The sequence below is a fragment of the Bubalus kerabau genome, chromosome 15 (assembly GCF_029407905.1).
Source record: "Bubalus kerabau isolate K-KA32 ecotype Philippines breed swamp buffalo chromosome 15, PCC_UOA_SB_1v2, whole genome shotgun sequence".
Classification (NCBI taxonomy): domain Eukaryota; kingdom Metazoa; phylum Chordata; class Mammalia; order Artiodactyla; family Bovidae; genus Bubalus; species Bubalus kerabau.
Window position 1 is genome coordinate 21,758,570 of NC_073638.1, and position 27,363 is coordinate 21,785,932.

The 27,363-nt window shown below is 46.3% G+C and overlaps 1 protein-coding gene across 3 annotated transcripts; it reads left to right on the forward strand.

Moving 5' to 3' along the window:
* Positions 1–2,959: 2,959 nt before the first annotated feature.
* Positions 2,960–27,363, forward strand: LAYN (layilin). Of its 3 annotated transcripts, none has more exons than XM_055547931.1 (7): positions 2,960–3,335; positions 7,902–8,199; positions 17,899–18,056; positions 22,616–22,648; positions 23,458–23,541; positions 24,525–24,627; positions 26,480–27,363. In XM_055547931.1, the coding sequence occupies exons 1-7, from the start codon at positions 3,170–3,172 to the stop codon at positions 26,841–26,843; spliced, it is 1,206 nt and encodes a 401-aa protein (XP_055403906.1). In that variant the 5' UTR covers positions 2,960–3,169; the 3' UTR covers positions 26,844–27,363. The 3 variants fall into 3 exon arrangements, with proteins under 3 accessions (XP_055403906.1, XP_055403904.1, XP_055403905.1); XM_055547929.1 differs by lacking the exon at positions 2,960–3,335 and adding an exon at positions 3,518–3,963 and having other exon boundaries at positions 26,480–27,341; XM_055547930.1 differs by lacking the exons at positions 2,960–3,335; positions 22,616–22,648 and adding an exon at positions 3,519–3,963 and having other exon boundaries at positions 26,480–27,339.

Here is a 27,363-nt window from a genome sequence, read left to right on the forward strand (position 1 = left end):
ATATACAGCGCTTCTAGGAGTACCAGCTATTGAGTACTTGTGTCTGTTTTACTTACTTAAAACCACTGCATTTGATACCACACAGTTATCATCTGTCTCATTTTATATATTCTCAAGCTCCAACTTATCTTGCTTTCGTTTGAAGGGTATTTCCAGAACTGCTGTATTTGATCTATATTATGAATATCAGATAAACAAGGAACAGGGACTTTGTGTGCCTCAACTTGTAGACCACCATAAAAACAAGGGCTTCCCAGGTGGTGCTAGTGGTAAAGAATCCACCTGCCAATGCAGCAGACGTGGGTTCTATCTCTGGGTCAGGAAGATCTCCTGGAGGAGGAAATGGCAACCTGCTCCAGTATTCTTGCCTGGGAAATCCCATGGGCAGAGGAGCCTGGCAGGCTACAGTCTATGAGGTTGCAAAGAGTCAGACACGACTGAGCGACAGCACAAAAGCACTACATATTCCACAAAAGTAAAAACAATAAGGAAATAGAGATGAAAGATCAGTCCTGAAAACTTTAAAGTTCTTCTTGCTATTAAAAAAAAAATCCATTATCCAAAACTTGGTTTATTCAGCTTCTGGGACATGTCTGAAGTCAGAAGTGAATTACTTCCAGTTTTGTGAATAGCTGGCTCAACATCCCCATGTCTTATACACATGTCCATAATCCCAGTGCTAACCTACCAAACTTACAAAGGTGGGATACACTGGAAAAGAGAAGGTTAAGACTTTGTCCCTTCTGCATTGCCCAACTGGCAGGCCTACTCAGGATTGTACATGAGATTCCAGAGCTCACAGCTCTATTTAGAAGCACTATGCACTTTGCTGCTAGCCTCCACCTGCAACTGCTGAACATAAACTTCGCACAGTGCGGCTTCCATCCGCAGGGCCAGCAGCAGAGCGGGTGACCCACTGGTCAGAACTTAATCATTAAGGGCACACCAGACTGCAAGGGAGGCTGGGAAACAGTCTTTAATGGGGGTGGATGAGGGGATACCTGCCTAGTTGGAGTTCAAGGACTCTATCACTAAAAGAAGTGGAGAATGGATATTAGCATTTCTGCTGTGACACTATTTGGAGAAAAACGTTTTAAACAAAAAGAAAGGGAATCAGACCTAGAGAAGGGAAATTTAGAAAGTTACAAGATGGCAATCTCATCTCAGCATTATCAAGATTAAAAATGACCCTGTCAGGATGATGTGTTTGTCTGCCGGACAGCTCTCTTATCGCGAAGACGGACATAGCTGGATATCAAAGCCTAAATTTCAAATCGTATAGCTGATTCCCTTTGTTCTGATGCCACACTCACTGAGAAATCTTTTCCCCCCAGAGGGTGAGTATGTGCTCCAAAGACTGTTTCTCAATGGGTGAATATATTATTCTCTTAGATTGGGCTTGAGCTTGTCAAATTAAGGATTAGAGCCTGGACCAAGACAATTTTACCAAGAAAAATTCCATTTTATGAGCTTTTTCAGCAACCAGCAGTATCGCTCTGTATTACCAGGTGTAAAGGTTAGGTATTGCTGCAACAGAATTGCATAACAAAGTGATCTGAAACATTTATTATTGCTTATATATCTGGAGGTCAGCTGAGGATTTGACTAAGTCTGGCCAGATAGCTCAGCTTCTGGCTGCAGGGCAGCTCTGCTTCTCACTATATGTCTGTTGATTGACAGAGGCCGTCTGCCCCAGGTGTCTTCTTTGGGTTCTACCTGGACAAGTGGGATATCTGAGCTCTCAGAGGGTGGCAGAGAAGCAAGAGAACAAACAAAACTATGTGAGGCCTTTTCCAGTCTAAGCTCATTCTGTTGGTCGAACACAAGGACAAGGGAGGGGGCAATGTACTCTGCTCCTTTAGTAATGCTAATGCTAAGTCACTTCAGTCGTGTCCGACTCTGTGCAACCCCATAGACGGCAGCCCACCAGGCTCCCCCATCCCTGGGATTCTCCAGGCAAGAACACTGGAGTGGGTTGCCATTTCCTTCTCCAATGCAGGAAAGTGAAAAGTGAAAGTGAAGTCGCTCAGTCGGGTCTGACTCTTAGTGACCCCACGGATTGCAGCCTAACAGGCTCCTCCGTCCATGGGATTTTCCAAGCAAGAGTACTGGAGTGGGGTGCCATTGCCTTCTCCAGCTCCTTTAGTAAGAAGAACTGCAAATTCACCTAGTTAAAGGGTGTGGATATAAGGTGGGGTGAAGAACTGGGGTCACTGTTGTAATCTACATTAGATTGACTGCATACCTCAACAATGTCCATCTGGACCAAGGGCCAGGGTATCCAAGGGAAAACTCAAGGCACAATTCAATTATTTGGGCCAAGGTTAAACAGCTTCTCTAAGCTGTAATACATGCTGTAAGATTGGAAATAAATCCTTTGTAATTGCCATTAAGTGTCCAGCTATCTGCACACTTACATACCCAGTTGCCTTATCAAAACTTCACAAGTTAAAGTGATTTTTATTGTTACCAAGAGTTAACTTAAATGTAGGCAAAGAAACTTGCTGGAGTCCACAGAGACATTAAGTGAAAAAAAGCAGAACCAGAAACAATTTCAAATGTTGACTTGCCGAATCAAGTGCTTCTATTCACCATATCAGCCCACTCTTTGGATGTTTTGATAATTGGGAATTTCTAGAAAGAATGTGTTCTGGACATGAAATATTCTAAATCAGGCATAAGGCTGTAAATGAACTTGCCTTAAAGGTCAGCCCTCCTCCTGCCAATGCTGTCCTTTCTGCAGTAGCAGAGCTTCCCGAAAGGTCAGCTGATACTGAAAACAGATGCCCCAGCCTGTGATCAATCTGGCTTGTTTGTCTCAAACTGCAGTTGGCTCCATCTGAGACCAAAACTCAGAAGTCAGTGGACCAGATAGGGCTGGCGGTGGGGGGCGGGGGGGGGGGGGGAGTATGCAAATCAGACCCACCTTCCAGCACTTAGTACTTTAGTTTTTGGACAGGAGTCTTACTTTTATTATTTGAATATATTTGAAGACATTTTGTTTACAACAAGGTGCAAATGTAAAACAGGACTATTGTGAGAGTTTGGAAGAAGGAGCACACGTTGAGGCTGGGTTCCTGAGGAAAGCTTTGCCACAGGAAACGAGGGTCACTCTTTCCTGGGAGGATGGGGAGAGAGGGTCGCCTCCTTTCTACCACTAGGCGGAACCATGAGCCACACCCATGTGCTCTGCAGAAAGCGGTATTATTTCCTCGCTGGTCTCAAGGACGCTCTGGGAGAGCCACTCTTCTCTCAACCAGAACTCCAACTTAGCCTCCGCTGGACGGTATCCACGCTGCAGCATAACTTGCCTGGCCAGTGGGCACCCCGCCTAGGTGCGCGTCTGTTCGATACGTCCATCGCTTCTTTCTTAGACGTAGCCCCGAAGGCGGACAGCAGCCTCCTGAGTCCCGGCAGGTCTCGGAGTTTGCTTCTCCCGCTGGCCCGAAGGCGAAGCCGAGGACGCTGGGAGGAGGAGTTGGGGCGAGACACGGTCGGTTTTTAGCCAGTGCCGTCTTCATTGGATTTCGGAGAAGCCAGACCGGGATTTTCCTCGGCTCTGCGCCCCGGGCAAACGCAGGATGTCCCTGGGAAGCTCCGAGTGGGGCGGGCCGGGTGTCTGGCGCCGAGCGTGCTGGAGGAGGCTCTGGGGGGGGCGGGCCCGCCGGCGGAGCTGCCCTCTCCGCAGTGACGTCCCCGGAGGCGGAGGGGCGACAGGCTGGCTCCTCGCCCTCCCCGCCTACTCCGGGTGCCGGGTCCGTCGGTGTTGGGGAGATGCTGCAGCTGCCCGCCGTTGGCGTTGCGGAGCGCGCCGCTGCCGGTACGCCCGCTCCACCGCCGTAGCGCCCGGGGGTCCGAAGGCGCACCCGAGCCGGGCCATGCCGCGGGGAGCGGCGCCGCAGGCCGTGCTGCTGGCCGCGCTGCTGGCGGGGCTCCGGGGCGCGACGGGTCGCCTGCTCAGCGGTGAGTGCGCGCGCTGGGGCGGGGGCTGGTTCCCAGGCGCGCTCGGCTGCGGCACCCACGGCACCCCTGGTGCGGCTGACCGTCTTCAGGGCCACGGCGCCTCTTCTCTGGCCCTCGGAGGAGAGGGCGGAGGGGTGGCGCCCCCGCCCCACCAGTGGACTCAGCCCCACCGGCTCCCGCTGCTTCTAGAGGAGCAATTGCCGGGCGGCTGAGCCCAGCGCCGGTTCCCTGCGTGTCCTGGACAGCTCGACGTCCACTCCCCGCCCAGGGTTACCAGATTCCGGGAGACGGAGGCTAGATGGAACAGTAAGCAAACTGCTCCAGGAGGCGCCCCTCGGTCCGCTCCATTGAGCGAGTCTCAGTAGTGCCCGGGACCCCCACACAGCGCTTGTCCTGCCCACCGAGGAGGTCTCCTGTCCCCGGGGACGGGGTGGGGGAGTGAGGGGTGCGTACAGTAGCGATTCTAGCTCAGCTGTGCCGTGGGAACCCAGCCTGTTACTCCTGGTCTCTTCTGATGGGGAATAGGGAGGGCGGCGGAGAAGGCAATGGCACCCCACTCCAGTACTCTTGCCTGGAGAATCCCATGGATGGAGGAGCCTGGTAGGCTACAGTCCATGGGGTCGCTAAGAGTCGGACGCGACTGAGCGACTTCACTTTCAGTTTTCACTTTCATGGATTGGAGAAGGAAATGGCAACCCACTCCAATATTCTTGCCTGGAGACTCCCATGGATGGAGGAGCCTGGTAGACTGACGCGACTTACCAGCCCCAGCAGCAGGGAGGGCGGCTGGATCCCTCGCCTGGAATAAGAGCGCTTAGAAAAAGCAGCCTAGTTAGCGCGGGACAAGCCCCGCCTTACTCGGGGGGATGACTCTAGGCTTCCTTCCTCCTGTGACTGCAGCCGCGGACTTGGACTTCAGAGGAGGTACAGTGCTCTGGCTTCTTGCCTCTTGCATTTGTTCCACATGTCGTGGCAGGGGCCAGCGGGAGGGCAATGTCCATATCCCTTCTCGGGTTTCCTTCATGGCCTTTTTCAGGCAACAGATGGGCCATGAGGGATGGAGGAGAAAGAAAACCGCCGCTCAGTTATCTTTGCCTCGGAAGTTGATTGAGAGACTCTAAAGTTGGTTTCAGGATGGGGTGGGGTGCCGAGCGGCAAAATGGGAGGGTAACCGAATTCAGCTGTTTGGGTGACCAATTCCCCGGGCTCTGTCCTCCATGGAGAGGAACAGAAGTCCCTCCCGCCCTTCCCTTTCCTGCAAGTGAGAGATGAGAGACACTTCCTGAAGGCAAGGGGACCAGATGAGCCCTGGGCCTTCTTCCAGCTCTGGGTCACTCTGGCATTCACTGGCTGACTGGGGATGTGTGGCCAGGCTGGGCCATACAGGAAACTCGTTTAGGGTGTTATGATGATCACCTTGATGATCCAACGATGGAAAAATGGAGGCTGCCAGTAAATTCACCTCCAGATTTGGGGTTCCTGGGACTCATTTGTTTTTCCTCTGCTTCCTCATCTGGAGCCACCTTTAAGGACCCATAGAAGCTGAGCTGGCCTAGCCTTCTCTCAGGTCTCCAGAATACCTCCTCAGTGAGAATGTTCCTCTTAGGAGGCCTCCTAATTTTCTGATGGAGCAGTCCTGCTAGAGTTTCTCTATTCAGCAACAGGAGAAAAATGGCAGAGAAAGGGAGAAGATGGAAAATGAAAAACCAACGTTTTTTATTTAAGAATTTAGTTACAAAAGCAATGAAAGAAGAAATTGAAAATAAGAATTCACAAGAGCTCTCTGGATTATCTGTATGGGCTCTGTTCCCATTTAAGCACTGAAAATGCAGTTCACTGTTTGCGGCCTTTTGCCCGGTACTCTGGGCAGTTTAGGGAATAACGAATGCTATCTGGCTCCCTGAACAGATGCAAAACAAGTTAGGAAAATGAGAACATTCTATGAGAGCTGGAAAGAGTTTTCCAAACACAAATCCTCAACTCCTCGCTCTGTGGCAGCAATTGACATCCAGAGTCCAAGAACCGGCTCTTCATCGCAAGGGATTCTCCTTGTTGAAGTCCGATGTTCACTGTACAGCTGGATCCAGAAACACATGCTGTGTCTTCCTGTGGGCTCGGAAGCATATGTGTTTCTGTATTCCTAGCACCTAGCACAGCACCAGGCACCACGTGTACACTCAGTACATACTGACTGAACAAAGGAGTGATGAGGCTAATGTTTTGGGTGCAGAATTGCAATCATGAAATTAAAAGACTCTTGCTCCTTGGAAGAAAAGTTATGACAAACTTAGTATATTGAAAAGCACAGACATTACTTTGCCAACAAAGGTCCGTATAGTCAAAGCTATGGTTTTTCCATTAGTCATATACAGGTGTGAGAGTTGGACCATAAGGAAGGCTGACCACTGAAGGATTGATGCTTTTGAATTGTGGTGTTGGAGAAGACTCTAGAGAGTCCATCCTAAAGGAAATCAACCCTGAATATTCATTGGAAGGACTGATGCTGAAGCTGAATCTCCAGTACTTTTGCCACCTGATGCAACGAGCTGACTCATTGGAAAAGACTCTGATACTGGGAAAGATTGAAGGCAGGAGAAGGAGATGACAGAGGATGAGATGGCTGGATGGCATCATCAACTCGATGGACATGAGCTTGAGCAACTCATGCTTCAGGAGATGGTGATGAACAGGGAAGCCTGGCGTGCTGCAGTCCATGGGGTTGCAAAGAGTCCAACCTGAGTTAGTGACTGAACAGAACAGATCAGAAATGGCTTCAGGAGCCCAGACACAAGCTAGGGTGGTGTGTACTGGTGAAGGATTTGTCATCTGTCCTCAGTAGAGTCCCATCCATTTGTCTTTGTCTTCAGCCTTTCAGGTGTCAGTCAGATGAGACATATTACATAGGCTTCTGGTGCAACCTGAGCTTTCGTTGGCAAGGGGGATGTCTCTTATGGCTCCTGCATTGGCAGGCAGGTTCTTTATGACTAGTACCACCTGGGAAGCCATATGTGACCTTAGCCAAGCAACTTTCTCTGAGCCTCAGTTTTCTCATCTGTAAAATGAGGCATAAACAACATCTACAGCAGAGGATTACTATGAGTGTTCAGTGAGATAAGGTGTGCATGTAAATGTAAAAGCCCTTAGCATAACGCATAACACATAGAAAGAGTTCACTAAACCTTAGCTGTTGTCTTTAAGCAAGACCAGTAGCAGAAATCCCCTTGGATCTGATGCTCATAGCTTCTGCTTATACCATAGACTGGGTGAATTCTCAGTCCTGCAACTTAGGCAGAGGGCTCCAGCGTTGAGAAGCCCACACCTGAGTTCAGAATGCCTCTTTTACCTGAAGGAAACCCCAAACAGAGGCAACTCACTTTAAACCACACTATCTCCTGAGACTCCCAAATGGCATGAAAGTGTTTGTGTGCCTTTAAGTGAAACAATAAATCTTCATCCACCGCTCTTATAAAGATTAATTTTAAATGTCTGCTTTTCAGTCATCTGTAATGGAATAAACAAAGCATGGAGGTCCTACACAATTTAGCCATCAGAGTCTAAATCACTGCATCTCCGCACTGGAAGGGGTATTAATTTGCTCTGAGAGCCTAAATGACACTAAAACAGTCCACTGATGAGTAATCAGAATTCCTGCCCAGTTCCATTCAGATGTCTCCAAGCGTCTCTGCTCTGGTATATTTTAAGTGTTAGTTGCTCAGTCGGGTCCGACTCTTTGTGACCCCATGGACTGGAGCCCGCCAGGCTCCTCTGTCCATGGAATTCTCCTGGTAAGAATACTGGAGTGGGTAGCCATTTCCTTCTCTAGGTCATCTTCCCTGTCCAGGAATTGAACCCAGGTCTCCTGCATTGCAGGCAGATTCTTTACCATCTGAGCGTGTGTTGGGGGGCACTAAAATAGGTAGGCTTCTTTTCTTCTCCAGGTCAGCCAGTCTGCCGGTTAGGAACCCAGAAGCCTTGTTATGAAGTCATTTACTTCCGTGATGCTTCTCGAAGACTGAACTTTGAGGAAGCCAGAGCAGCCTGCAGGAGGAATGGGGGCCAGCTAGTCAGCATTGAGTCTGAAGATGAACAGAGACTGATAGAAAAGTTCATTGAAAACCTCCTGGCTTCTGATGGCGATTTCTGGATTGGGCTCAGGAGGCGTGAGGACCAAAAAAGCAATGGCACAGCCTGCCAGGACCTTTATGCCTGGATCGATGGAAGCACAGCAGCATTTAGGTAAGTGTGCGGAACTCACAGCGGCTAACTCACTGGACATAGCTCAAGAAAGAGGCAGGCTAGATCCCCGGTGCCAGTCAGGAAGGAAGAGAAGCCCAGCTGGGCAGAGCCCCAAGGGGATAGCAGCACTGGCACAGCCACAGACCGAAGCAGTGTGGCAAGGGTGATAAATCAGCCTTAACTTGGGCCCAGCTCACGTCCAGAGAGCTCTGCCCAGGAGGGTGGCCCAGAAGCATTGCTTCAATAGGGCACAATGCATGATGTCAGCAGTTCTGGCTACCCGGCCTTTTGGACTAGAACCCTAATGAGAGGTTTTTTCATTTTTATTAGAGTGTAGTTGATTTCCATTGTGTTACTACAGCAAAGTGAATATATACATATACATATATCCACCCTTTTTTAAGACCTTTCCCTTACAAGCCATTGCAGAGTACCGAGTAGATTCCCTGTGCTATACTGTAGGTCCCTGTTAGCTATCTATTTTATATATAGTAGTGTGTATATGTTGGAGAAGGCAATGGCACCCCACTCCAGTACTCTTGCCTGGAAAATTCCATGGACGGAGGAGCCTGGAAGGCTGTAGTCCATGGGGTCGCTAGGAGTCGGACACGACTGAGCGACTTCCCTTTCACTTTTCACTTTCATGCACTGGAGAAGGAAATGGCAACCCACTCCAGTGTTCTTGCCTGGAGAATCCCAGGGATGGCAGAGCCTGGCGGGCTGCCGTCTCTGGGGTCGCACAGAGTCGGACACGACTGAAGCGACTTAGCAGCAGCAGCAGTGTGTGTATGTTAATCCCAATCTCCCAATTTATCCCTCCCTCCACCCTCTTACACCTTGGTAACCATAAGTTTGTTTTCTACATCTGTGACTCTATTTATGTTTTGTAAATGAGTCCATTTGTACCATTTTTTTAGATTCCACATATAAATGATATCATATGATATTTGTTTTTCCCTGTCTGACTGAGTTCACTCAGTGTGACAATCTTTACGTTCATCCATGTTGCTGCAAATGACATTATTTTGTTCTTTTTATGGCTGAGTAATATTCCATTGAATATATGTACCACATCACATATCCATTCCTCTGTTGATGGACATTTAGGCTGCTTCCATGTCTTGGCTACTGTGAACACTGCTGCGGTGAATATTGGGGTGCATGTATACTTTTGAATTATGGTTTTGTCTGAGTATATGCCCAAGAGTGTGATTGCAGGCCCAGTGAGAGACTAAAGGCCTAGGGGGCTGAAGGGCTTTAGACAACAAGGAATTATGCTGCTGCTGCTGCTGCTGCTGCTGCTAAGTCACTTCAGTTGTGTCCGACTCTGTGCAACCCCATAGATGGCAGCCCACCAGGCTCTCCCGTCCCTGGGATTCTCCAGGCAAGAACACTGGAGTGGGTTGCCATTTCCTTCTCCAGTGCATGAAAATGAAAAGTGAAAGTGAAGTCGCTCAGTCATGTCCGACTCTTCGCAACCCCATGGACTGCAGCCTTCCAGGCTCCTCCGTCCATGGGATTTTCCAGGCAGGAGTACTGGAGTGGGGTGCCATTGCCTTCTCCGGAATTATAATGACAGGCAAGAAATTAGAGCCAGATCTAATTCTCTGGATTGGCCAAGAGGGGACACAAAGAAGCCTGTGGTTTGCAGACCCCTTCTAAACCCCCAGTATTGGTCTCACGTCACACACTCGCCCTGGCACCATGGCACTGCCATTATCTCTCCCTGAGGAAAGCAGCGACATGGAAAAACATCAACAAATATCAGAATTGAAAGGCAGACTTAAGACGGGAAACGTACTTTAACAAATTTAACAGTTACTATCTTTTTATAATAAATAGTATATATAAATCAGTAAAACACTAAATGTTTAAATGTCAATAAAACCCATGAGCAAAAGACGTGAGCAAACAGTTCACAAAATAGACACTCTAACTGTTAAACAATCGTATGGGGAAAAAGTTTAAACTCAGTTTCAATCAAAAGAATGAAGATAAGAATATGTCTTTTTACCTACTCCATTTAAGACAGCGTGTCGGCATTTATCGAAGCCCACCCATTTGGCTATTCTGATCCTCACCTTCGTTTAATCCAGGAGTATCTCCTCCAAGATTCTCATGGGCCTCTCCTCCCAGGAGAAACTTTCTTTTTTTGTCTGCTCTGGGTCTTCACTGCGGCACTCAGGCTTCCCTAGTTGTGGCACACAGGCTGTCTAGTTGCCAGGGGCAAACTTACCTGCCCATGGCATGTGGGGTCTTAGTTCCCCAACCAGGGATCGAACCTATGTCCCCTGCATTGGAAGGCATGATTCTTCACCACTGGGCTGCCAGGGAAGTACTCCTGGGAGAAATTTTAGAAAAGAAGATTAGCAGGAGGAACTACCTGCTCCACCAGTGCAGCTGGTCCCCAGAGCCATGACTTATACTTACTGAGCCCCCCTCACCTCCTCCATCCTGTATAGGTTCCCCTCCCCTCTTCTCAGGGAGCCTCAGTGGCTTGCTTACCTTGTGGGAAGACCCAGACCCTTATCCCTGAGGAGTGTGAAGCCCTAGTCAACTTGAATTTCTCAGTCTGGAGTTTTCATTTTTCTATTTACCATCAAAATGGAGCTCATGAGTACCAACAGGTACCCAAGTAGATACCTGAGTGCCAAACATATCCCCCTGCCTATAACAGCAGAGATACCTTCATGATTAGGGTCAGTACCTCCTACAAAGACAATGACTCCTCCTCTTGCCTACTCGTTCCTGGACACAAGGATCCCGTGGTGTCCAAGTGGCAGCCATTGGTTCAACAACATTCGTGGTATATCTTCTGGTGGAAGGATTTCTCCTCTGGGTACCAGGCCCTCTAAACCCGCAGGCCTCAATATTGCAGAGACAAGAAGCACAAATTCCCCAAGTGGGTACTGCCAGGGATGGTAAGCAAGGGTTGTCCTCCTTTTGCAAGCTATAGCCTTGAGAAATGTATTTCTTAAAGAATAAAGCTTGAACATCAAAATTACTTCTTTATCCATGGACTGCAGAATGGATGTTGTGTTACCAGGCATGAAAATGACAATGATCTCATTGTACATCCATCAGAGCGCTTGGGTGACTAGGTGCATCGTCAAGGAGCAGTAATACTTGGAAAGGAATCGTTTTTCTGATAGTAGGTCTCAACAAGGGACTTAAAATAGTCAGTAAATCATGCTGTGAACAGTTGTGCTGTCATCCAGGCTTTGTCGTCCCATTTATACAGCAAAGGCCAAGTAGATTTAGCATATTTCTTAAGGGTCCTAGAATTTTCAAAATGATCGGTGAAAACTAGCTTCAACTTAAAGTCACTGGCTGTGTCAGCTTTTTTTTTTTTTTTTTACTATTTATTTTTTATTGAAGGATAATTGCTTTACAGAATTTTGCTGTTTTCTGTCAAACCTCAACATGAATCACTTTCACTTTCATGCATTGGAGAAGGAAATGGCAACCCACTCCAGTGTTCTTGCCTGGAGAATCCCGGGGACGGGGGAGCCTGGTGGGCTGCCATCTATGGGGTCACACAGAGTCGGACACGACTGAAGTGACTTAGCAGCAGCAGCAGGTGCCATCAGTAGTAAAGAATCTGCCTGCCAATGCAGGAGATGCAAGAGAGTCAGGTTCGATCCATGGGTTGTAGAAAATGGGAACCCACCCTGTATTCTTGGTTAGAAAATTCCACGGACAGAGGAGCCTGAGCAGATATGCACGCATACATCCCCTCCAGTCATCCTGCTCTTTGAAGCTTTGAAGCCAAACATTGACTTCTCCTGTCTAAATTATGAAAGTCCTAGATGGTATCTTCCAATAAAAGGCTGTTTATTCTACTCTGAAAATCTGTTTAGTGAGGCCACCTTTGTGAGTTATCTTTAGCTAGATCTGGATAACTTGCCTCAGCCTCTAAGCAGCATCTACTGCTTCAGCATGCACTTTTATGTTATGGAGACAGTTTCTTTCCTTAACTTCATGAATCAACCTCTGTTAGCTTCCGATTTTTCTTCTACACCCCTTGGCTTCCAGACCCCAGAATACCCTTGCATGACACAAAGGTCGATGATTCAAAGTCTGTACTGCATCTGGGAGGATGTTGCCTTCTCCTCACAAGTATTGCCACTCAGTCAGTGCTTCAGGTGGATTTTCAACAAGCTCATTCATCCTTCTGTCAGACTGGCAGCTTTAGGAGAGCGAAGTGTGTGGTCCGACTAGTAAATCCCCTGCCTACTCCCTCATCTCCTTTACTAGAAACTTGGTTTTTTGGTCTAATTAGATCTTATTTAGAATCCTGAGCTGGTAGATCAAAGACTGTGTAAGTATTTGGATAGTGATGCTAAGGCCCTGGGGTAGAAGAGGCAAACAATGCCCAGATTATCTCTTCCTATCAACATGAATCATTGCCCCTTCCAGGGTGAAAGGAGTCCAGTGGGGTCTAGTTGCCACCAAATGCTAGGCCAGTCTCTGTTTCTGGCAGGTTGGATTTGGCAGTAGCTGGATCAGCCTTGGCTAGTGGGAACAGCTACTGCTGAGCCCATGCATGGCCTCCCTCCTGCCACCACGGCCACTCTAGTATACGCCTGTTACATCAGCACAGGGGCAGCTGCCCACAGGTTGAGCTGTTTTGTCTCCCTGGTTAGTCAGTGCCTCTTCTGTGCTAGAGGCTTCTTGCTGGGCTTTAACATATGGTAGATTTTCATACTTTATACCTACTCCCATATGTCTGTTCACGTCACTCTACCAAGGGCTCCTTGTCCTCAGCCTCCCACTCTTTCTCCTTTTAGACTCCTGATCAGCTGACCAAGCTCTTTGCCTTAGTCTAATGTCCAATAACTTCTCTTTCCATACCAAGTGGTTAAGTAGGCACATCAACAAAGCTCTGGCCATTGGGAGGTTGCCTCTTCACCACTAGACCTTTCAAAACCACCTCTGAGTAGGGCCGTAGTACAGCTGCTGCCCATTGGGAGTTGTCCCCCCATGCTTGGCGACCTAAGGCTACCTTTATCAGCTGGTCATAAGGGATTCCCTTATGCAGCTGTAGGTATAAGCTGAGGGATAGGCTCTGGTACAATAGAGGAAGATATCATGGTGGTCTGCTCTGTTTGTACATGCCCTTTGGTCCTAAATATACCTTTTCCATCTTATAATGAGTTGATTCCTGCCTAATCTTTTGACTATGTGTGTCTGACAATATCTCACTTTGACCGAGCAAGTTGGATTGTATGGTCTCTTGGTACTCCTTGCCTAGTGGCAACCCAGAGTTCCTTGCAAAAGGTGGTTTTTTCCCTCAGCTACAGGTGATATGGCCTTGCTACAGAATCTCAAGGGTTTGCATTGTGATTCTCTCATTGGAGCTTGTACGGATGCTACATGGCATTGTTTTTCTCACCACCGATGCCTTTAACAATAGGGTGTGATGGATCATATGGCCCAGGTGGGAAATCTGCTTCCATCACAGCCTAGAACCACTTCAGAGTCCTTTTTGGCTCTGGATCCCACTCAAAAACAGCTGCCTTTCATGTCAACAGGTATATAGACCAGAACAGTATTCCCAGGTATGAAATATGCCACCTCTAGAGCCCAAAGGGACCTACCACATGCTAGGCTTCCTTCTTCAAATGATTGCAAGATGCTTCAATTTATTGTGAGATGAAATAATTTAACCTTAACTTGAAAGAGGTATTGTGGCATTCCCTAGACTACAAAACACCTACACATTTTCATGAAGTAGCAGGCCCCTGTATCTTCACAGCATTTATCTCCAACCTTGGGGCTTCCCTGATAGCTCAGTTGGTAAAGAATCCATCTGCAATGCAGTAGACCCCAGTTCAACTCCTGGATCAGGAAGATTCCCTGGAGGATGGATAGGCTACCCACTCCAGTATTCTTGGGCTTCCCTTGTGTCTCAGCTGGTAAAGAATCTGCCTGCAATGTGGAAGACCTGAGTTCAATCCCTGGGTTGGGAAGATCCCCTGGAGAAGGAATAGGCTACCCACTCCAGTACTCTGGCCTGGAGAATTCCATGAACTGTATAGTCATGGGGTCACAAAGAGTGGGACTTGACTGGGAGACTTTTCACTTTCACTTTCAACAATATGGTAGACCAGGATGATTTTCTGCAAGATATCCAGGAAGTCTCTCTTTGTGTCATATTATGACAGAGGGTAGGAAAAGTAGTATAGTCCTGGGGCAAGACCATAAATATATACTGATGTCCATCCCAAATGAAGGCAGACTGTTTCTGATTCTCTTTCTGATACAGATGAAAAGGAATGTACTCACCAAATCTTCATACTAGGTACCCAAGGACATGTTAACCAGCTCTAGCAAAGATGCCATGTATGGCATAGCAGCTGCAATGGAGGCTTCTACTTGGTTGAGTCTGTGCTCCTCCAGTTTCATCCTTCAGAATCTGCCTGATTTTTGCAGGGGCCAGACTAGTGAATTATATAGAGATGTGGCGGGGAATACCGTCCTGGCATTTTCTAGGTCTTTGGAGGGGCACTACTTTCTGTCATGTTTGCCTGGATAAGGTATTGTTTTCTGTTTACTATCTTGAAGAGGACAGGGAAGAATGCAGTTTTCAAGGCTTCCACTTGACCTTCTCCACTATTATAACTCTTACCCCATAAGTTTTCAATTCATATATTTTGAAACTGGAGAATGACCACTGGATGGGTCCCACTGTGAGCTGGTCCTTATCTCAGAGAGACAGCACTGAGCAGTCCTGAAGAGAGATCTTAGTTCTCTACCCAGGAATAGGACCTGCGTAGCCTGGATGAAAACCAGGAATCCTAGCCACTAGTCCACCAGGGATTAGAGGCTAAAAGCAAAGTTCCCCTGACCCATTGAAAAATACATTTCTCACAGAGGCAAAAACATAAAAACAGGTACAAAGTTTATTATTAGAAACACAGCAGTGGGAGAGCATATGGGTGCATGCTCAGTCACTCAGTCGTGTCCGACTCTTCGTGACCCTATGGACTATAGATCACCAGGCTCCTCTGTCCATGGCATTCTCCAGGCAAGAATATTGGAGTGGGTTGCCGTTTCCTCCTCCAGGGGATCTTCCCAACCCAGGGATCCAACCCAGATCTCCTGCATCTCCTGCCTTGCAGGCAGATTCTTTACCGCTGAGCTACCACGGAAGCGTGGGTAAACACACAGAGAAGCAATTTGTTTATTTAAGTCAGCAGTTAGGCAGAAATACACACCCAGAGAGAAAAGATATGGGAGTCCTCTCTAAGGAGGAGGGGTGAAGTAAAGAGGTGATTTAAATCACTGATATAGGATAAACCTTCTGGGTCTTCATTTACCTTTGGGCAGTTATCTTGTTTCTTTTTTCATAACTGACAGGTCCAAGGACCTTCCCCAAGATGCATGCACAACTTTTTGTTAAGACAGATCTTACCACAGATGCCTGTAGGTGCATGTGGTCCCCAATGCACCTACTTATTATGCTCCCCCTCCCTTTTCGATCCCCCCAAAAAGCCTTCCATGGGCAGACAGGGAACTTTTCCTTGACCTCGAGTGGTCATCTTATCTCTTTATTCCAGCAGAGTGCAGCTTCTGCCACTAGCTTTGTGCTTGGAGTGTCTGGGTGAAAACACAGCCTCAAGCAAGCACAACTTTGCTTGACAAACACCAGCTGTTCAGCCTGGGGGCCCATCTCCTACCTCAGTCCTGAAACAGAACTCAATTTAATACTTGGCCTCAATATGCTCCCACTCAAATGGGTAACCTTAATGACACTTCAAGTCTTTGGGTAGCAGTGTTAACTTGCACACTCTGTCCAACAGCCTTTGTAATATCAGGGTATTCTTCTTTCCCCAGTGTATGGTTCCTTGAATAAATGGCCATAGGTCCCTTGGGGAGAATAGAGGAACATGCCATGTGCACCTGGGGCCTCCCAGGTGGTGCTGCTGCTTCTGCTGCTGCTGCTGCTGTTAAGTCGCATCAGTCGTGTCCAACTCTGAGCAACCCCATAGATGGCAGCCCACCAGGTTCCTCCATCCCTGGGATTCTGCAGGCAAGAACACTGGAGTGGGTTGTCATTTCCTTCTCCAATGCACAAAAGTGAAAAGTGAAAGTGAAGTCGCTTAGTCGTGTCCGACTCTTAGCGACCCCATGGACTGCAGCCTACCAGGCTCCTCCGTGGTAAAGAACCCACCTGCCAGTGTAGGAAATGTAAGAGACTCAGGTTCAATCCCTGGGTTGGGAAGATCCCCTGGAGGAGGTCACGGCAACCCACTGCAATCCGCTCCAGCATTCTTGCCTGGAGAATCCCATGGACAGAGGAGCCTGGCGGGCTACCATCCATAGGGTCAAGAGTCGGACATGACTGAGGCAACTTAGCTCACATGCACGCACCATGGGCATCTACTGGGGTGTCACAGGGTCCTTCCTCTTTCTAGCAGTGAGTTCCAAGCCTAAAAGCTGGCTCAAGTCCAGAAACTAGATTCCAGGCATCATATTGGATGCCAGGCATCCATTCCATTATCTGTGAAATAAATTAACATGAAGCCATAAGGCCAGTGGGGAGGAGAACAGACAAGTGGGAGGCCCATCAACAAGGTTGGAAAATTGCCTGGAGGTGACTGGTGAGGTGACTGGTGAGGTGCAGAGCCCAGCCCCGGTCAGGAACCCCAGCTGTCCAGACAATGTCCAAGCCGCGTTGCAAGCTCAGCTATCATCCAGGCAAATTCAACCCAATGAGTTCAGCAGAGAATTTTCCTTCTGCTGACCTGCAGCACCAGACTCAAGCAGAGCTCTCCTGGGGTAGTACACAGAGAGCTGTCTCTTAGGTAGGTGCCCATAATGAGGGGCTGTGACAAGAGCTAGGCAGAGCAGCAGGGCTCATCTAAACAGTCTGAGCATCGGGGCAGAGCGCGGGCCCTGGAAGCAACCTGCTTGGGTAAGTAACCAGGCAGAGTACAAAGCCCAGCCCTGAGTCAGCACACGGCCTGGGTGCTCACAGCATCTAAACTATGGAATCCAAGGCTTTAACCCGGCACCCACAGATCTAACTGGGCAGCCGCACCATTTAATTCCAAGTACCACTGGGGCTGCAGTGCACCCCATCCAGGAGACTGGGAGACAAAGACAAGAAATCAGGCAGCGGAGGCTAACAAAAGGTCTCATCAACCTGATGAAGTAGAAACAACTTAAACACTGAAAAAGACTAGCTGGGCCTCCTGCTTTTTCCCAAACTCTGGCTCCTGCTTTGAAGCCTCAGATGCTTGAATATTCTATCCACTCCTCAGAGTTCAGAAGGCAGCTGTGGCTACTGAAAAACATGGGGAGATGGAAGCAGGGTGAGCCCTGGATGCAATAAGCCATGCCTCTCCCGGTACATCTGATTTCTTAAAAAAGAGAAACAAAACCCAGTTACCCAAAAGCAAAAAAAAAAAATAATAAGATTGTCCAGACTGGCCCTGCTGGCTGCTTTTTCTCATAATAACTTTGCAGACATCATATGGTAATATATTCCTCCCTGCAAAGAGGCTGTGGCAAATGTCAGATGATTGATTGTGATGTCCATATTCGAAAGCATGGTTCTCCTTATTGGCAGCACTTCAATTCCTCCCTCTCTCTTAAGTTCCTGGCTCGGTGGAATTTGATAGGAAAGCAAAGGCTTTGAAGTCTTGCGGGATCCTTCTCCAGTTGCCTCCACTGTTGACCCCTTTCCTACAGGAACTGGTATGTGGATGAGCCTTCCTGCGGCAGCGAGGTCTGCGTGGTCATGTACCATCAGCCGTCGGCCCCCGCCGGCATCGGGGGCCCTTACATGTTCCAGTGGAATGACGACCGATGTACCATGAAGAACAATTTCATCTGCAAATATTCTGATGGTAATGAATCCTCTCCCAAGTTATGTGGCTGCATTCTCAGCCTCCTCTCTCCTTTCATAATTAGCTGCTGGTTCTAAGAATTTGTCACGTAGTCTCTGAGAAAGCTTGTTGCAAATGCCAGCAGTGTTAAACTTTGGGAATTCTTGTAAAGGGAGATGACCTGATACCTCCTCACTGAGGAGTAATTCTAGCAAAGGAGAGGGTATTAGATGCTAAGAGATGAAGAAATGAAAGGGTCTAATTTATGGATGATAAGGCAAGAATTATGAGAACTTCAAGAAATAAAAAGCCTTCCAGGTGGACAGTTACAGTTCTTATTCCTTCCATATGTGAGGTTGTACACTGTAGGAGCTTCGAATAAGGAAGAAATATAAAAGGAAGCTGGCCATTTTTCTTGCCTGTCTCCTGCCAGCCATTTTCTGGGGCATTAAGGAAACAGGATAATGACCACAGGAGGTAGATGATAAAATATGCCAATTTTACGGACACTGGGCAGATAGCAGTCACTTTGATGAGCAGGCTTAAACTCCTTAGGCCACCGTCTATATATATGCCTTGCAAATTTAACTAGCTTTTTCTTCTAGATCTATTAAGGGTTTTGAATTGGCTACAAGCCCATAATCTCACTGCGCTGGGCTTTCCCAAATTCCTCCATTTGATGGACTTCAATCTAAACATGAAGTGATTTTCTGTTACTGAAGCGTTTCACCACCCTGAAGCCAACTGCTTGATCTCAATTCAGCATCTTTTCCTGACAGGAGTAGAATGACTTGTTAGTCACATCTAGCTGGGGACTAAACAATCCTGTCATTTAAAAATTGCTGGAACTTGACTGTGCCTTTGCTGCTAAAGTTGTTTTTCCTCCCTCTTCACCCCTTCAGATGAATTCTTCTCTCCAGAGACCTGGTCTTCCCCACCATAGAGTTGTCTCAGGCAGGGAGGTTGCAAGGATCAAGGCTGACTTGCAGGGCACTTTTTTAGAGCAGTTAAAGCAATGCACTTATGACAAACTGGCTGCCCATCACTTTTGTTCATTATATCTTATTATCACCATGATTTAAAATTTTGTACCTTAAACATTTTTTGAAATGTGAGATTTGGGCACTTGTTTTCATAGCCTTTTATTTTGGGGTTAGAACCAGTTAGTTTTTAAAAAAATAATTTTGTTTATTAATTGTGCTGTTGCCTGTATTAGACTGAGTCCTGGCAGGGGAAAGATGGCACACTCAAAGGATTTAATGGGAGGAGTATAATAAAATGATATTTACCAAAGTGTGGACACAGAGCATGAGATGGTGACGTGCCCAGGGACCAGCTGCAACAGGAAACTATTACTACCCCTAGGCTTCAAGGAGCGAAGGGAGGGTATGGTTTTAGCAGAACCCAGAGAAATCTTGGAGTCATGCAAGAGGAGCCACCCAACAGGAGCTATAACCAGACAACACGGTACTGTCGAACCACCATGATGTGGGAGAGAGGTCTGGGAAATAATACTAGGACCTGTCTCTTCTCCTACCCTCTAATCTCCTGCTTCTGCCTCCTATTAGTTAAGTCCAATCAAGAACCAAAGGACAGGGGAGCCCCGGGACACATCCCCAGAGGTCAGCCTCCCAGGACACAGAGAAGGACCAAGAATAGATTGAGCGGAGGGATGTGGGCACATGGAAGAAAACTAACACGTTGCCTTTCTGTAGACCACCCCCTCCTTCTCAGGATAAGTTCACGTACCTCAGCACACCACGAAAGGATTGGCTTGATCAGACCCTTGCCTCTCTGCAGCCCCTGTTCTCACCACTTTTATTCCCTCCCCCATACAGTTCCCTTCTGCGTTTTGTGAAGTTCTCCATGATCTCTTAACTGCTGTTTCCAGTGCTTGGAACATCCTTCCCTCTTCCCCAGTCAACTCATTCTCAGCCTTCAGGTTCAGGTTAAGCATCACCTTCTCTCATAACAACAATAGATGGTCCTGGATTGTATCTTTGATGATGACAATGGTAATTTTCCATAAAGGGCATTTTTAGGACAATTGGCATAACTTGAATAAGATCTGTAGATTGGATGATACCATACATATCAATGTTGATATTTTGGTTTCGATAATTGTACTATGGTTATGATAGAGTATGCCCCTCCCAGTCCTGTTTTAAATACACACTGAGGTATTTAGGGAGTAAAGGGTAACTATGGCTACAACTTATTCTCTGAAAAAAAGTTATGCATGTGCCTGTATGTGAATATATATATGTATCTGTGTATATATAGAGATTTAGATATAGATACATAGATATAAATATATGGAGATATATATATAAAGAGAGACAGAGAGAATAGTTACATAAATAAAATGTGATACAATGATAACATTTGGGTGAAGGAAACATGGGAATTCTTCGCAGTAGTCTTGCAAATTTTCATAAATTTTAAATTATTTCCAAATAAGTTTTTTTAAAAAATCACCTCCTCTGGGAAGCATTCCAGGGCTTAACCTCAAAACTAGGTTAAGTGTTCCTCCTATGAGGCTCATAACACCTCACACACACAGTACGTATACTGCCTGTTGGCAAGTTTGTCCACTTTACTATATGGTTGGCATGAGGTCTGGAAATACACATGTTTGACCCCGCACTTGATGGACTAGGGGAAGGTCACCCGGTATGGCTCCAACATTATGGCACAATATCGTTTTATACCAGAGGGCAAGGGACCAGTTGAAAGACAGCATCTAAAACTAAATTTGACGACATGACCACTTAGAGTAGGCAGCATGCCAGCCAGATCTGAACACTTAATTCCTTCCAGGGTGCTTCTGGATTCCTTCCGGAAGCATAGACACATTCAGTGGAAATCAGAGACAAATCATCTGAGCAATGTCACAGGCCATTGCAGCTGCGATGGAAATGCTGCATTAATTCGCCATGTTCACTGCAGTTTTGCCCAGTGGATCAAACTATGGAGGGACAACAAAATGACTGCATGGTTTTCTGTAATGTCACTGAATATCCGATGTGTTGTGATATAACATCACAAAATGAATATGTGTGAATATTCTATAATTCTATATTTTATTGCCATCCTGTAGAGTGTAAGTTCCTTAGACAGCTGGGATGGCTTTTTATTTGCTAGTGTCTCTCTAATACCTAGCATGGAGTTTGTCTCCTTGGGATCTTAAATTTTCATTTGAATTTTTAAAATTCAAATCCCAGTTCAGCTACTTATTAGCCATGAGATTTGAGTAAGTTGCTTAATTTCCCTATACCCGAGTCTCCTTGTGAACAAATTCAGAATAGCACTTACTCACAAGGCTGTCATCAGGATAAATTGTGTTTGTTTTTATAAAAACATTTAGAACATGATGGTGTTTCTATCATATAGCAGACATTTTTAATAAATAAATGGATTTGCATCACCTCTATACACACACACACACACACACACATGATTAAAAGTTTCCCTTCTGAATAAAACTTCAGAATAACTTTGACATCCTGGCCTTGTGTGTGCTTGTTACTCGCTCATGTCTGACTCTTTGCAACCCCACAGACTGTAGCCCGCCAGGCTCCTCTCTCTGTAAGATTCTTCAGGCAAGAATACTGGAATGGGTTGCCATTTCCTTCTCCAGGGGATCTTCCCAACCCAGGGATCGAACCCAGGTCACCTGCATTGCAGGCAGATTCTTTACCATCTTAGCCACCAGGGAAGCCCATCCCAGCCTTAGGACTATGAATTCTAAAATTTTGACCTTAAAGACTCTGACTGTATGATCCCAGAGTATCTGATCAGCGTAAGAGTCCCTGCCAGTAGAAAAGACTGATACAATTTCTGCCAGAAGTAAAAACATTACTGTAGGTTGTCTGTGGAGCCTGACTATCCTGAGGCTCTTAGAATTATTTTAAATAGCTCAGGTTCTAGATCACAGCTCTGCTTTGGGGCGGGCCATAGTCTACTTAGTCCCCAGCCACCTCCACTGCTTGGAGATTGGTGCTCATTGCTGTAAAACATCCCCAGTAGGAACTGATAAAATGTCTTGGATTGCTTTAAAATCATTCAGGGGACCTCCCTGGTTGTCCAGTGGCTAAGACTTCATGCTCCCAATGCAGAGGGCCTGGGTTTCATCTCTGGTCAGGGAAACTAGATCCCACATGCCACAACTAAGACCCAGTGCAGCCTAATAGAATAGAATAGAATATTCAGGCCTGGGTGTAGCCAGGGAGGAATAGGGATTATTGTTGAAACCAGATTAGCCATATGTTGATAAGCATTGACACAGCATAAGGGCTCATTATACCAATCTTTCCACTTTTGTGTATATTTGGAAGTTCTCATATTTAAAAGTTTTAATGCTTTTTTTAAAAGTGTCCAAGCAAAGCTGGGGAAAGGCTAGTCTTTGTGCAGAAGGGATTCTTTGGACTTACTAACCAGGTTCTGGAGTCTGATAGCATGAAATGAAGTTTGTTGGAAGACTGAATAAGCAACTAAATGGAAGCTGTGCCCTGGCCAGTTTCACTCAGATGGTATGGCAATTTACGTATTACTCTCATTCTTATCCCTTTCTGCTGCAGAGAAGCCAACAGTTCCTTCTACAAGGACTGGAGGTAAGACTGTCATTGGACATTCGAGTTCATTTGGGCTGTTTCACACAGGTTTAGAACCTCTGCATAGGTTTAGAGTCACATGCTCTTTAGACCAGATTATTCGATGGAAAGACACCAACTCTTTGGATGGGTATATGTCACACCGAGACACCACATGTGATTCATTTATCTCACTTTCTGCTGCTGCTGCTAAGTCGCTTCAGTCATGTCCGACTCTGTGCGACCCCATAGACGGCAGCCCACCAGGCTCCGCCATCCCTAGGATTCTCCAGGCAAGAACACTGGAGTGGGTTGCCATTTCCCTCTCCAATGCATGAAAGTGAAAAGTGAAAGTGAAGTCGCTCAGTCGTGTCCGACTCTTCACGACAAGAATCTCACTCTCTAGGGTCGCCTTTCAACTATGTGAAAAGGAACAATTACAAATCAGTTTGGGATGTTACGTATCCTTATTGACAATATGAAAGGAGTGATTCAATCTAACGAGACAAGTGAGTCAAACTGATCGTTCTGATCCTAAAAGTGAGTCGTCGGCTCTTCCTCTGTGCTCTGCAGTGCTCTATGGGCCTTGATGTCAGCTGCCTGCTGGACGTGTTCCTACTTGATTCTTGGCAGCAAGAGTTATACCAGAAAGATCACGACAAGTAGACCTCTCGGCCAGCAAATCCAGTTTTTCACTTTCTGTGATTATAAACTGCCCTGGTCACTTTGCTAGTGCTTTTTGACATCCCCCCCAAAGCTGATAGGACCTCAGAGAATATCTGGATGTTAATGCTTTTCTCCAGGTTCTAAGTACATGTGTCTCTCTCCAGGTGAAGAGAGAGAGCCAGCAACACCCATCCTTCCAGAAGACATAGAGAAAGCAGATGCCACAGAAATACTGAAAAAAAGCAAAGGTATACACAAAACTCTCCCAGGGAAAAATAGATAGTGGGACTCTCCTGATGATAAATTCCCCATGGTTACATACCCTGCTTTGTTCGTCCCACGGCTGCTTAAAAATGAAAACAGACACGGCACTCGGGCTTTGCAAAAATTGTATTAAATGTTAGATTTTGTCAGTGAAATATACAAAGGGAGTTTTCCTAAGACAATTGGGGTGATTAGATGAGACAGGAGGTAAAAAGTCTTCAGGAAGACAGTCAGAGACTTGAGAAACTCCCAGAAGTTGTTGGGTCGGGGGAAGGGGTGGGAATTGAGAATGAATGTTGAGAAATAAGAGCAGAAAGACCCAGGCCATGATTAATATTTCTTTACAAGACAAATAGAGAAAATGGACATAAAAGATAAAAGAAAATGGGGTGATAAACTGGAGTGCTAATGGACTTTCAACCTCAACTCTCACCTTGAGTTTCAAGAGGAAGATCTGGGCTGGTAGCTAGACTTAATAATGTGTGTAAATGTCAAATCAATATAGGATACATCTGAAACTAACATGATATTGTACGTCAACTATATTTCAATTAAAAGAAAAAAAGAGAAAGATCTGAGTTTTTGTCACTGGGTAACTTTAAGAAAACAAACACTTAATTTTTCAGTTTAGTTATTTACATAATAGAAGTAACAGTATTTTTCTCACCTACCTAAGAGCATCTACTGTGTCCATATTATGAAATAGGATATTGAAGTACTGCAATTCAGCCGTGACACTAGCCACCCCAAATTAACACAGACCCTACAGGTTAAGGGCTCAGTCCCCACACAGACTGCCCTTGCTTCAGGTATCAGCCACAAGATCAGGGGTCCCCAGGCCACCCGTACTTCTAATCGACTGACTGCAATTCCAGGGAGTCACATTCAGTAATTCACTAGAACAACTTATAGAACTCAGAAAAACACCATACCCATAACTACATTTTATCTGCGCTTTTCTTTTCAGAAGCTGCCTTGAGCCTTGCCTACATCCTAATCCCCAGCATTCTCGTTCTCCTCCTCCTTGTGATCACCACAGCTGTATGTTGGGTTTGGATCTGTAGAAGGAGGCAAGTAAAACGTTGATCCTGTAAACCTTTGTGTTTTCTGAACTTGGACTTCATTAAAAAGCAAGGCAGCTCCAAGAGAATCTCTTCTGCAGATTTGAGAATAAATCTTCTGATGGGTTCGGAAGCATTTGTACTTAGTTGTAATTAACAGAGTGATCTTACATTCTTTAATGTTTTAGTGTGGAAGATTTTAAATGACTTGAGGGGTGAGACTGCGTTATTCACCTGTGTATCCACACATCACTCAGCAAAGTTTTCTCATGCATGTACATTCTCACTCCAGAAATGTTTTTTTGGGTGAGTAAAGGAGTGAATAGTGAGCCATATGAAAATGACTGTCCCAAAGCCTCCTGGCAAACATCTGAAACCAAACCACGTCATTCAAAATAAAATAGCCAAATTCTTTTAATTGACTTTTACTTGAATACACAAGTATAGATGGCTACAAAATAGCTACCTTAAGTAGCTTAGAGCACCTCTGTTAGTGGACCATGGAGCCACCATTTTGGAGGTACCCAGAGCTCTTCTCAGCTACCTTTTTATTCCCCATCATCATGGTCTATATAGAAGAAGGTGGACTTCACAACAGGAAAGCAAAGGTACATTTTAAGACTTGACTCCCTTTGATGACCAATTTCAGATAAACTGATAAGATTTCAATGTAGAACCTACTTCATTTAATAATAATTCCTTAGGGACTTCCCTGGTGGTCCAGCAGTTAAGACTCTGTACTGTCAGTACAGAGGGTAGGGGTTCAATCCCTGGTCAGAAAACTAAGATCCCACATGCCATGCAGCGTGGCCAAAAGATTTAAAAAATAATAACTTCCTTATAGAATTATTAGAATTAAAGTAGTTAATACATGGAGAGTGAGTATATTATAAGCACTCAGGAATATCTCTTCCTATAATCATTTTATTAGTTAATTCCTTTTAATCTGAAATATTGACAGAATTCAGTTCATAGGAGGTGGTAGGGAGGTTCAAGAAGGAGGGGACATAGGTATACCTGACTGATTCATGTTGATTTATGGCAGAAACCAATACAATATTGTAATGCAATTATCTTCCAATTAAAAATAAATAATAAATTTTAAAAATGTTGGTATGGCAAAAAAAACAGAATTCAGTTTAAAAAATTGCTAATATGTTTTCTAACTGCTTACTCTGTGCTTGGTTCTTGATTTCCCTTCCTTATCTACCCATTGAGCAGCTCACCCCAATCTGGGAATTGTAACTTTAAACTGGAGCCTACTCACAGTTTTAATCATTTTGTGCCACAGACACAAAAATACTAGCAAAATATTTCCAAAAATGTATGTGAAACAGTAATACATGAGCTTCTTTATTAATGCTTCTTTAGGTATAATTATTGAATTATAATTCAACATCATAATATTGAAGCAGAGATGAGCATAAAATATTTTAAGGCATCTTAAACAATAACTGTGATATGAAAATATCTATGATTTCCGTTGGTGAACACGTCAAAGATATTACTAATTCTACTCAGCTTGATTGCCCACATTCAGAATTGAAGGACAGTTTCCCTTAGAGATGGATTTGTTTTAATGCGGCATTTTTTCCCCCATGCAGTTCTCTCCATAGACCCTCTGGGGGCTCTGGGGACCCTAGGATCACCCGTTCTGCTCTGTGCTCAGGCCATGGTGAATGACAGATAGAACACTTTCCTCGTTCATTCCTGCCCCACCCAAAACCCTGCCCTGTAGGTTAACACAGATGAGAAGTGCAGCGTAGTGACCGCTCAGGGATGACCCTCTCCTGCCTGGACAGGGGCCCGGGGACATTCTCAGGCCCCTTGTCTGCTCAGCCCTGGTTCTCCCTCTTCCTAGGAAACGGGGGCAGCCGGACCCCAGCACTAAGGAGCAGCGCCCCACCTGGCCGGCTCCTCAGCCCGGGAACAGCCCGGACCTGGAGGTTTACAACGTCATACGAAAGCAGAGCGAAGCTGATCTGGCCGAGACCCGCCCGGACCTAAAGAACATCTCGTTCCGAGCGCGCTCGGGAGAGGCCTCGCCGGACGCCGTGTCTTGTGACTACGAAAACGTGGCGGTGAACCCGTCTGAGAGCGGGTTCGTGACGCTGGTGAGCATGGAGAGTGGCTTCGTCACCAACGACGTCTACGAGTTCTCCCCGGGCCGAGCGGGGAGGAGCAAGGAGTCCGGATGGGTGGAAAATGAAATCTACGGTTATTAGGAGGCTCGAAGGAACCCTGAACTGACAAGAATGGGAAGGGAGAGAGAAGCAATTTTCCTATCAGGGAAACACGCGGAAGGTCTCCGAAGGGGCTCAGATCAGGTCCTGGGGGTGAGCATGAGACGGTTTGCGCCCCCGCTGGAGCCCTGGTTTGGGCTGTGTACCTTAACCCAGCCCCTCACCCGGCTGGCATCTCTAAGAAGCACCTTGCCCAGGGGCTGGCACATGGTAGAAAATAAATACCTGATTGTTATAACTGACTTTCAAGAGAGAGTGCTTTCCTTGGTGGGCGTGCTGTGGAGCTTGGGAAACCAACATCTGGGTTCTGTCCCTCTTCTTCAGTACAGCGGCAAACATCATTACAACCAGACAGAAATCCCAGAAGCTTTTCAAAGCCGGCATATGCTAGCATCAGGCTGGCCTACACATAGCAATTCTTATATCTGTTTTTTATTTTGTTTTGTTTTTCCCAGAGAATCAAATCAAACCAAAAGCAGGAAGCAGAATGTTAGTCAGTTTG

Coding starts and splice junctions, on each gene's coding strand:
- LAYN (XM_055547929.1), top strand. CDS start 3,582: ATGTCCCTGGGAAGCTCCGAGTGGGGCGGGCCGGGTGTCTGGCGCCGA. Junction 8,200..17,898: donor GGAAGCACAGCAGCATTTAG/GTAAGTGTGCGG, acceptor CCTTTCCTACAG/GAACTGGTATGTGGATGAGC. Junction 23,542..24,524: donor AATACTGAAAAAAAGCAAAG/GTATACACAAAA, acceptor TTTTCTTTTCAG/AAGCTGCCTTGAGCCTTGCC.